Source organism: Humulus lupulus, chromosome 2 (genome assembly GCF_963169125.1).
Source record: "Humulus lupulus chromosome 2, drHumLupu1.1, whole genome shotgun sequence".
Classification (NCBI taxonomy): Eukaryota; Viridiplantae; Streptophyta; class Magnoliopsida; order Rosales; family Cannabaceae; genus Humulus; species Humulus lupulus.
In genome coordinates this window covers 159,705,847-159,717,630 of record NC_084794.1, presented here as the reverse complement: position 1 = coordinate 159,717,630, position 11,784 = coordinate 159,705,847, and the positions used below count along the sequence as shown (strand labels likewise).

The 11,784-nt window shown below is 39.2% G+C and overlaps 1 protein-coding gene across 1 annotated transcript; it reads left to right on the top strand.

Moving 5' to 3' along the window:
• Positions 1-229: 229 nt before the first annotated feature.
• On the top strand, positions 230-1,386 carry LOC133814879 (uncharacterized). Its single transcript, XM_062247785.1, has 3 exons — positions 230-515; positions 609-841; positions 997-1,386. The coding sequence occupies exons 1-3, from the start codon at positions 230-232 to the stop codon at positions 1,384-1,386; spliced, it is 909 nt and encodes a 302-aa protein (XP_062103769.1).
• Positions 1,387-11,784: the final 10,398 nt, after the last annotated feature.

Here is an 11,784-nt window from a genome sequence, read left to right as displayed (position 1 = left end):
CGTGTGTTCTTGGTGGCTGCCATATTTGGTGTCGAGTTTCACCACAATCGTTGGTGTGGTTCGTATCAATAGTGTACACTGACCATTCTACCATTAAGTATTTGATGACCAAGAAAGATGCCAGGCCCTGCCTCATTAGATGGGTCTTATTATTTCAAGAGTTTGACATGGAGATCCGAGATAAAAAAGGGAATAGAAAATTTGGTAGAAGATCATTTGTCAAGACTCGATGGAAGAGAGTCGGAATGACAAGGAAGTGCAAATAAATGATCACCTCCCTGATGAACAATTATTTGGGGTAAGTGATAGTTCTATAGTTCCTTGGTACGCTGACTATGTTAATTTCTTGGTAGCAAAGGTTGTGTCTCCTGAGATGACAAGGCAACAATTGAAGAAATTCTATTATGAGGTGAAGCACTACTATTGGGAGGAACCTATTCTTTATAGGCATTGTGTTGATCAAGTCATTCATCGTTTTGTTCTTGAGGACGAAATGCACTCAATTCTCACCCATTGTCATACTCTATAATGTGGTGGCCATTTTGGGGCATCAAGGACAGCAACGAAAGTATTGCAAAGTGGGTTCTATTGGCCAAGTTTGATTAAAGATGCTAATTCGTTTGTGAAAACTTATGATCGTTGCCAACGAACTGGGAATATATCAAGGAGGAATAATATGCCACTTAATGTAATTCTTGAGGTTAATCTTTTTGATGTTTGGGGCATTGATTTCATGGGCCCTTTCCCATCATCTTTCAACAATAAGTTTATTTTATTAGCAGCGGACTACGTGTCAAAGTGGGTCGAGGCAATTGCAACAAAAGAAAATTATGGCAAAACGGTAATGAACTTTCTACACAAGAACATTTTCACAAGGTTTGGAACTCCCCGAGCTCTTGTTAGCGATGTAGGGAGTCATTTTTGTAATAAGCAACTTGATTTTTACTTGCCCGATATGGAGTATATCATCACATTGCTTTACCATATCATCCTCAGTCGAATGGTCAAGTTGAAATTTCAAATAGGGAGGTGAAAATTATTCTTGAAAAGACAGTGGATAGCTCTAGGAAGAATTGGTCCAACAAACTAGATGACGCACTTTGGGCCTATCGAACGGCATTCAAAACTCTGATTGGGATGTCACCCTATAGGTTAGTCTTTGGGAGGGCATGTCATTTTCCTGTTAAGCTGGAGCACAAAGCTTATTGGGTTATGAAAAAGCCGAATCTTAATGAGAAGGCTACTGGACATAAGAGACTACTTCAACTAAATGAGCTTGATGAATTCCGTAAGGAAGACTATGACAATTCTAAGATATACAAGGAGCGGACCAAGGCGTGGCACGATAAGAACTTGATCAAAAATGAGTTTCAACCTGAGCAATAGGTACTTTTGTGTTGACTGTGTTTTTAGCCAACGACGTGAGAACGTCAAATACGACAAACCTTCAAGAGAATTTAAATAACACAGACAGTTCAAACAAGAAAAGTAAATAACACACAAGATTTTTATAGTGGTTTAGCCCCGATCAGTCGGTAATAGCCTAATCCACTTAGAGTTGTCATTATAGATCTGTACTCAAGATCAGATGGACTGAGCCAACTGAGTTTCTTCAGTACAGATTGCAAAAATACAAGAATCCTTTCAAATATCAGCACTTTCTCTCTCTAGAATACTCAGACCCAAATTTTTTCTCTCTAGAATACTCAGACCCAAATTTTCTCTCTCTAGAAAGAAGAAGCAGAAGCCCCTCTCTAATCCCATAAGCCCTCTATTTATAGGCTTAGGGTCATACATACGGTATCCCCTAGAACCGGGATATTTTATTATATTTATTACATTTAAATTACGAAAAACATTCAAAATGTAACAAACCCCCCCCCCCCCCCCCCCCCCCCATTTGTGGGAAGAATGAGAGATTCCCGCATATCTTGTTGAAGCTGTTTCTGGGAATCTTGACTTAGTCCTCCTCTAGCTAGTTGATCCACCTCCTACTGACCACCCATGCAAGTGCTGGTCGGACATGTGCATGGTGGTAGGACATGTTTTTGTGGGTCGGACAAGTGCATGGTGGTAGGACATGCACTCCTCTCCTCTAACGTGACACTCTCCTCTAACATGGCAATCTATTATTTGGGCAACCATGCACTTGTTGGACATATGTATAAAGACCAAATTCTTGGGCTCTCCTCGGTCCACATCCTTGGGGTCTCCTAGGACCACTCTCTTTAGCTCTCCTAGGACCACCCCCTTGGGGTCTCCTCGGACCACACCCTTGGGATCTCCTAGGATGCACTCTCCTTAGCTCTCCTAGAACCACCCCCTTGGGGTCTTCCTCGGACCACATCCTTGGGATCTCCTAGGATGCACTTGGCTTGGTTATGACATCTTTCAAGCAGTCCAAACTCTTCACCAGTCTACCGGGTTACTTTATCACAACTCTGAGGAGTCAATGTATTTATTGACTATTAATATGTCTTTTTCTGACCATGCACTGCCACTTGTCACCTTTATTGCCACGTCATTGATTTCCATTTTTTGGGGATAACATTTTGTTTAACTCAAGGTTGAGACTATTCTTGGCAAGTTGAAATCAAGGTGGTCTGTTCCTTACTGTTGTGAAAGATTTTCCTTATGGCTTAGTGGATGTAACGACCCAAATTCACTAATAAGGCTTAAGGGCCTTGATTAGTATGCCGAGAGGGCATAACTGGATTATATGTGAGTTAATGATTAAAAAGCATGTTGTATGATTATTTGAACATCTGTGATGCATGACTATGTGTATTAGTATGCATGTAGGACCTTACTAGGTTAGAAGGGCATATTCGTAATTTTAGCCCATTGAGGGTGTAAATGTAAATAATTTTGATAAATTGTTGAGACCACATTATTATGTGGATATATTTGGAATCTGTGACTCGAGGCGATCCTAGTGAGCGGTTCAGCAAAAAATTCATGGCGAGGATTTATACCCAGCTCGGGGCGAGCCTGTGGGTAATTCTGGGATTTAGAGAATATATTGGAGTCTATTTTGATATTGAGGAATATAGTTGGTGATTAGTTAGGTGTTGGGAAGAAATTGGTAAATATTAGAGAAACTCGAGGAATTAGCGGGAATTGGGAATAATGACCAGAATGCCCTTGGAAGGATTAAGGGCTTAAATTTAATGGGAGGGTATCATGGTCATTTGGCTTAAGGTGCTACAGCACTAGGCTTGGGCATCTGGGAGCCTGATGGCTCTGTTTGTAGCGCTATAGCTGATGAGGACACCAAGACTAAAGATCCAAGTCAAGTTCGAGTTGGTCCGGTGACGAGGGCACGAGCCAAGAGATTCAAAGAAGAACTTAACAGCCTAGTCCACAGAGTCCTAAAACAAGAGGAGACCGTGGTCAACACTGAAGGAGAACAAAGACTTGTCCTACTCATCAAAGTAGACTTAGTTTAGGAGCTTGATGAGTCTTATTACATTTTGTCATCTTGTATTTTTTATTTTAATCACGTTTTTTGATTTAGTCTTTGTTTATTTTGTGAAAAGTCAAACACTTGACTTGTGTGAGTCCAATAGTCTTTTTTTTTGTAATTTTCGGTTTTCATTAGGAAGACAAAGGGCTTGTCTTTGATGTAATTTTCGGTTTTCATTAGGAAGACAAAGGGGCTTGTCTTTGATGTAATTTTCGGCTATATTAGGCCTTGTAAACATTTGGGAAAGGCAGATTATGATGAAATGAAATTTGTAAGTTTTTCTTCTTGAGTTCTTGAAGAAACTATTAGAACTTATCAAGGGGTTCCTTGTGGCGTTCAACCTGACATATCAAACGGATTCCCATCCCCGTTTGTGGCGTCTTCCTCATACCAAGGTTTGTGCTTGGCTAAGCATTGGGTCGCGGTTCTTCATTCCAATTTCGTGTGTTCTTGGTGGCTGCCATATTTGGTGTTGGGTTTCACCACAATCGTTGGTGTGGTTCGTATCAGTTGGTATCAGAGCTTAGGATCATCCGGTTTGGCCTATCCTTTCATTTGTGTTTTCTATTCAATTCGTTTTTCAATATTAGGGTTTCTGAAATAAAATAAAATAAAAAATCATCATCTAGTCGTGTTTTGAGTTCTTTGTCCTTGTTCAATCATTTCCTTATTTCCAAAGTTTCCATTATTTCTTTGTGAAATCCCTTGAAATCCGAAACTAGTCTACACAAAGTTTCAATTCCTTTGTTATCCCTTGTTTCAATTGATTTTTTTTTTTGTGAAATCCGAAAGTACTCTAGAGCCACAAATTGGTATTGTTAATTCCCTTGTTTCAATTGTTGCTTTATTTGTGGTGAAATCTGAGATTGTTTTGGTGCCACGGATTGATTGGTTCTCTATTATTGGTTTTGGGGAATATTGGTTCTCTGTTATTGGGCGTGTACCACAGATTGTTATTGGGAGTATTGGTTTTCACAGATTGGTTTTCATGTTATTGGGAGTGTTGTTGAATCATAGATTGGTTTGTTCTTGAATCTGTTTTAGTAACACAGATTGCTTGGTTTTCGGGTTGGCTTTTGGTATTCATTTTTTTTTCTTTTCAGAAATTGAGTATCTGGTTTATCAAATTTGAGAGATAAAAAAAAAGGAAGAAAGAAAAGGAAAAGTCAAGGGGATCCGAGACCAAAAAAAAAAAAAAAGTCTGGAAACCTCTCTTAATTTTTTTTTGTTCTATTCTTGTTCCCTATGGTCTAGAGGCCTTTTTGCCAAAACCCCACACAAGTGTTCCAAAAATCATCAGTTTTCGCGAATTTTTCATCGGTGTTCGTTTGGTTTGTTTGGTAGGATTTGCTGCTTGAACCTCCATATTACCGTTTGATTAGTTTTCAGAGGGCTTAAAGAAGAATACGAGTGGAAAAAGGCAGAGGTGTGAGCTTATTTGAGGGTAAAAGCCATCAAAGTTGAGTGAAACACGAGTGGACTTGAGTGACAATTTTTGAGTGAAAACATGTGAGGGAGTGTGGTGAGGGATTTTTCTATAACTGTTCTAACCTTATTTTTTTTGCAGATTTTCAATCATGTCACAAAATACAGAAAGAAATGCAAGCAATGACACTCCACCACCTACAGTTCCAAATCTACAAATTGAAGCTTTAATGGGGGAGATGAGGAGGATGTTGAGGGAGGAGTGTGAACAAATACATGAGAGGTTGGATAGGGTAGAAGAGGGAACACAACGGAGGCCACAGAGGAATAGGGTGTACCAAAGGGAGGATGAGAATGAAGGGGATTTGGAAGGGGTAGTTTCTGATGAAGAGTTTGATAGGATGTCGGCGGGTAACCATAGGAGGTATGGTCGGGTTAGAGAAGCTAGGAACCAGGTAGATAATTATTTAGGAAATATCATGATGAGAATTCCAGCATTTCAGGGGAAGAGTGATCCTGAAGCATACCTTGAGTGGGAGAAGAAGATGGAGTTGGTTTTCGATTGTCGCAACTACTCTAACATGAAGAAGGTAAAACTAGTTGCCATTGAATTTACTAATTATGCTATTGTTTGGTGGGATCAGTTGTGCATCAACAGGAGGCGAAATGGAGATCGTGCCATTGACACTTGGGAGGCTATGAAGAGGGTGATGAGGCGGCGGTTTGTACCATCTCATTATTATCGAGATCTATACCTTAAGTTGCAAGGTCTTCGTCAAGGTTACAAGAGTGTTGATGAGTATTACAAGGAGATGGAGATGGCTATGATTAGAGCCAATGTGGAAGAGGATCGGGAGGCAACAATGGCAAGATTTTTGAATGGGTTGAACCAAGAGATTGCTAATCCAATTGAGCTACACCATTATGTGGAATTGGAAGATTTGGTGCATATGGCAATCAACGTTGAGAGGCAGCTCAAGAAGGGTAGTGATGAGGACACCAAGACTCAAAATCCAAGTCAAGTTCCAGTTGATCCAAGCCAAGAGGGGAGGAATGATGAGGACACCAGTTTAGGAGCTTGATCAATATTTAGCTTCTTGTAATGAGTCTTTTTATTTTTAATCACGTTTTTTTAGTCTTTGTTTATTTTGTGATAAGTCAAACACTTGACTTGTGTGAGTCCAAGAGTCCTTTTTGTCTTTAATTTTCGGTTTTCATTAGGAAGACAAAGGGTTGTCTTTATTTTTCGGTTTCATTAGGAAGACAAAAGGCTTGTCTTTAATATTTCGGTTTTTAGGAAGACAAAGGGGCTTGTATTGATGTAATTTTCGGCTATATAAGGCCTTGAAAACATTTGGAAAAATCAGATTTGGATGAAATGAAAATTTGTGAGTTTTCTTCTTGAGTTCTTGAAGAGACTATCCGAACTTATCAAGGGTATCCCTTGTGGCGTTCAATCCGACTTATCAAACGGATTCCCATCCCCGTTTGTGGCGTCTTCCTCATACCAAGGTTCGTGCTTTGCTAAGCATTGGGTCGCGGTTCCATTCCAATCTCGTGTGTTCTTGGTGGCTGTTCCATATTTGGTGTCGGGTTTCGTCACACTTGTTGGCGTGGTTCGTATCAGTTGGTATCAGAGCTTAGGATCATCCGGTTTGGCCTATCCTTTTTCATTTTTTTTTCTATTCAGTTCATGTTATTATATTAGGAATTCTTGAAAAAAAAAAAAAAATCTATCTATTCGTGTTCTTGATTTTCTTAGTCTTTGTTCCTGTTTTCCTTCTAAAAATCTGAAACCATTATAGTTAATCTCTTTATTCCAGATTGTTTCTTTGTTCAAATCGTGTTCTTATTTCCTAGTTCCCATTATTTCTTTGTGAAATCCCTTGAAATCCCTTATTTCCTAGTTCCCATTATTTCCTAGTTCCCATTATTCATTTCTGAAATCATGAATTAGGGTTCTTAACGTGAATTAGGGCTTTGAGTTTTATCTTGTTCTACTTGTGGAATCTGACTTTGCCTTGGGTTTCTCTTGTTCTTATTGTGAAATCTGAATTGGGGTTAAGTTTCTCTTGTTCTTATTGTGCAATCCGAATTGGCATTGAGTTTTTTTCTCTTGTTCTTATTGTACAATCCGAATTTGTTTTATTGTGAAATCTGAATTGACAGTGAGTTTCTCTAGTTTTTCATTGTGAAAATCTGAATTTGCATTGAGAATCTCTTGCTCTTTTGTGAAATCCGAGTTGTTTTGTTTTCGAATCCAAGTCTAATTTTTTTTTTCTTGTGTCTTGTACCTGCGTTTGTGGATCAAGAGGAAAGAAAAGACAGAAAAGAAAGAAGAAGAAAATGATACGAACCACGCCAACAAGTGTGACGAAACCCGACACCAAATATGGAACAGCCACCAAGAACACACGAGATTGGAATGGAACCGCGACCCAATGCTTAGCCAAGCACGAACCTTGGTATGAGGAAGACGCCACAAACGGGGATGGAATCCGTTTGATAAGTCAGGATGAACGCCACAAGGAATCTCCTTGATAAGTTCAAAAGTTTCTTCAAGAACTCAAGAAGAAATAAACTCACAATTTCTTTCAACATAATCTGATTTTTTCCAAATGTTTTCAAGGCCTTATATAGCCGAAAATTACATCAATACAAGCCCCTTTGTCTTCCTAAAAACCGAAATATTAAAGACAAGCCTTTTGTCTTCCTAATGAAACCGAAAAATAAAGACAACCCTTTGTCTTCCTAATGAAAACTGAAATTTAAAGACAACCCTTTGTCTTCCTAATAAAAACCGAAAATTAAAGACAAAAGGACTATTGGACTCACACAAGTCAAATGTTTGACTTATCACAAAACAAAGACTAAATAAAAAACGTGATTAAAAATAAAAAGACTCATTACAGGAAGCTAAATATTGATCAAGCTCCTAAACTGGTGTCCTCATCATTCCTCCCCTCTTGACTTGGATCAACCGGAACTTGACTTGGATTTTTAGTCTTGGTGTCCTCATCATTCCCCCCTCTTGAGAAAGATTTGACCTCAAATCGTCACCTGCATCAAAAGGACTCAAATCAGAAACATTAAAAGTAGCACTAACAGTATACTCACCTGGTAAATCGAGTCTGTAGGCATTGTCATTGATCCTTTCTAGCACTTGAAACGGCCCATCTCCTCGAGGTAGCAATTTGGAACGTCTTTGTGCTGGGAATCGCTCTTTCCTCATGTGTAACCATACCCAATCACCGGGATCAAAAACCTGCTTGTTAGCATCAAGTTGGTTAGTGTTTAAAAGAGCCTCCTTAACCTCACTTTTTTTTGCATAAAAATTATTTTGTTTTCTCTCTAATTTTCCCTCATTGATCGAACTCTTCTCTTTCTTTTCTCTCTCACTTGATTCGACCCTTTTCTCTCTTTGTCTCTTTTTTTTCTCACTCTCATTCATCTTTTCACTCTCCTTCTTTTGCTCACTCAATTTTTTTTGATCACTCAATATTTGCAACCGCACTTGGTCTTCATATACTTGCTTTGGCGTCAATGGAGCTAGAGTGATTGTTCGTTGACAGAACGTGAATGAGTACTTGTTGGTGAAGCCATCATGCTGGACTCGCCGATCAAATAGCCAAGGCCTTCCTAGAAGGAGGTGTCCAGCTTGCATGGGAACCACATCGCACAATACCTCATCCTCATACTTGCCAATTCGAAATGATACCAGCACGTGTTTTGTAACCCTCACTTCACCACTATCATTCAACCACTGCAACTTGTATGGACAAGGATGTTTAAGCGTTGGGAGCCCTAGCTTTTCAACCATGGAAGAACTAGCAACGTTAGTACAACTACCTCCATCAATAATCACACTACATACCTTGCCTTTCACATGACAACGAGTGTGAAAGATGTTCTCCCGCTGCACCTCTTCTTCCTCTTCTTTTGCTTGCAAATTTAAGGCTCGTCGTGTGACTAGTGCAAGCATCTCACCAGATTCTGCCCCAAACTCCTCATCACCCATAGAAGCGTCCTCCAATGGTGGCATGTCATCAAGATCATCTTCCTCTTCGGAATCTATCTCCCCATTATCCCGAATTACCATAACTCGCTTGTTTGGACATTGGCTAGGTATGTGTCCTCGCCCCTGACATTTGAAACATTTTATCTCACTAGAATGGGACGAAGTAGGGGCTCTGATACCAATGCTTCAGGATCACTCTTCCCCTGAAATGCTGGGATTCTCATTTTGATATTCCCCAAATAATTATCTACCTGGTTCCTATCTTCTCTATTCCCACCATACCTCCTATGGTTACCCGCCGATATCCTATCAAACTCATCATCAGAAATTACCCCTTCCAAATCCCCTTCATTCTCATCCTCCCTTTGGTGTACCCTACCCCTCCTTGGTCTCCGTTGTGCCCCCTCTTCTACCCTATCCAACCTCTCATGTATCTGCTCACACTCCGCCCTCATCATCCTTCGCATCTCCCCAATTAATGCTTGTATTTGTAGATTCGGAACCTCAGGTGGCGGATTATCATTGCTTGCATCTTTCTCTGGATTTTGTGACATGATGGAGAATCTGCAAAACAATAAGGTTAGACAATTATAGAAAGGACCTCACTGCACTCCCTCACGTGTTTCACTCAAAGAAAATGGTCACTCAAGTACACTCGTGTTTGCACTCAATGATGGCTTTTACCCTCAAATAAGCTCACACCTCTGCCTTTTTCCACTCTATTTTCTTCTTTAAGCTCTTTGAAAACTAATGAAACGGTGATATGGAGGTTCAAGCAGCAAATCCAACCAAACAAACCAAACGAACACCGACGAAAACTGGTGAAAATGACGAAAAATGATGATTTTTGGAACACTTGTGTGGGGTTTTGGTTCGGATCCTCTTGATTTTTCCTTTCCTTTCTTCCTTTTTTTTTTTTTATCTCTCAAATTTGATAACCCAGATACTCAATTTTTGAAAAGAAAAAAAAAAATTTGAACACCAAAGAACCAAACGGATACCAAGAACCAATCCGAAAACCAAGCAAACTGTGGTACTATAACAGATTCAAGAACAATCCCAATAACAGAAAACCAATATTCCCAAAATCTAATCTGTGATTCAAACAATAAGATCAAAACCAAACTAATTTGTGGCACTATAACAGTCTCGGATTCCACAACAAATAAAGGAACCAATGGAAACCAGGGACACAATTGAAACAAGGGAATGATCAATACCAATTTCGGATTTCACAACAAGAACAAGAAACCCAAGGCAAAATTCGGATTTCAAAACAAAACAGCACTAGAAACTCAATGAAAATTCAGATTCTACAATTAGAACAAGAGAAAAAAACTCAAAGCCCTAATTCACGATTTCAACAAGCTCTAGAATAGTTTCTGATTTCACAACAAACAATTGGAACAAGGATATTAAGAACACGATTTGAACAAAGAAACAATCTGGAATAAAGAGATTAACTATAATGGTTTCAGATTTTTAGAAGGAAAACAAGAACAAAGACTAAGAAAATCAAGAACACGAATAGATAGATTTTTTTTTTTTTGATTTCAGAAACCCTAAAATTGAAATACGAATAGAACACAAATGAAAAAAAAAGGATAGGCCAAACCGGATGATCCTAAGCTCTGATACCAACTGATACGAACCACGCCAACAAGTGTGACGAAACCCGACACCAAATATGGAACAGCCACCAAGAACACACGAGATTGGAATGGAACCGCGACCCAATGCTTAGCCAAGCACGAACCTTGGTATGAGGAAGACGCCACAAACGGGGATGGAATCCGTTTGATAAGTCAGGATGAACGCCACAAGGAATCTCCTTGATAAGTTCAAAAGTTTCTTCAAGAACTCAAGAAGAAATAAACTCACAAATTTTCATTTCATCCAAATCTGATTTTTCCAAATGTTTTCAAGGCCTTATATAGCCGAAAATTACATCAATACAAGCCCCTTTGTCTTCCTAAAAACCGAAATATTAAAGACAAGCCTTTTGTCTTCCTAATGAAACCGAAAAATAAAGACAACCCTTTGTCTTCCTAATGAAAACTGAACTTTAAAGACAACCCTTTGTCTTCCTAATAAAAACCGAAAATTAAAGACAAAAGGACTATTGGACTCACACAAGTCAAATGTTTGACTTATCACAAAACAAAGACTAAATAAAAAACGTGATTAAAAATAAAAAGACTCATTACAGGAAGCTAAATATTGATCAAGCTCCTAAACTGGTGTCCTCATCATTCCTCCCCTCTTGACTTGGATCAACCGGAACTTGACTTGGATTTTTAGTCTTGGTGTCCTCATCAGAAAAATTCAAAGGGATCCGAACCTAAAAAAAAAAAAAAAAAGAGTCTGGAAACCCGTCTTAAAAATTTTGTTCTATTCTTGTTCCCTATGGTCTAGAGGCCTTTTTGCCAAAACCCCACACAAGTGTTCCAAAAATCATCGTTTTTTCTTCATTTTTCACCAGTTTTCGTCGGTGTTCGTTTGGTTTGTTTGGTTGAATTTGCTGCTTGAATACTCCATATTACCGTTGGATTAGTTTTGAAAGAGCTCAAAGAAGAATACGAGTGGAAAAAGGCAGAGGTGTGAGCTTATTTGAGGGTAAAAGCCATCAAAGTTGAGTGAAACACGAGTGGACTAGAGTGACAAATTTTTGAGTGAAAACACGTGAGGGAGTGTGGTGAGGTCTTTTCTCCATATTATTCTAACCCTATTTTGCAGATTTCCATCATGGCACAAAATCCAGAGAAAGATGCAAGCAATGATATTCCGCCACCTGAGGTTCCGAATCTACAAATGCAAGCATTAATTGGGGAGATGCAAAGGATGATGAGGGCGGAGTGTGAGCAGATACATGAGA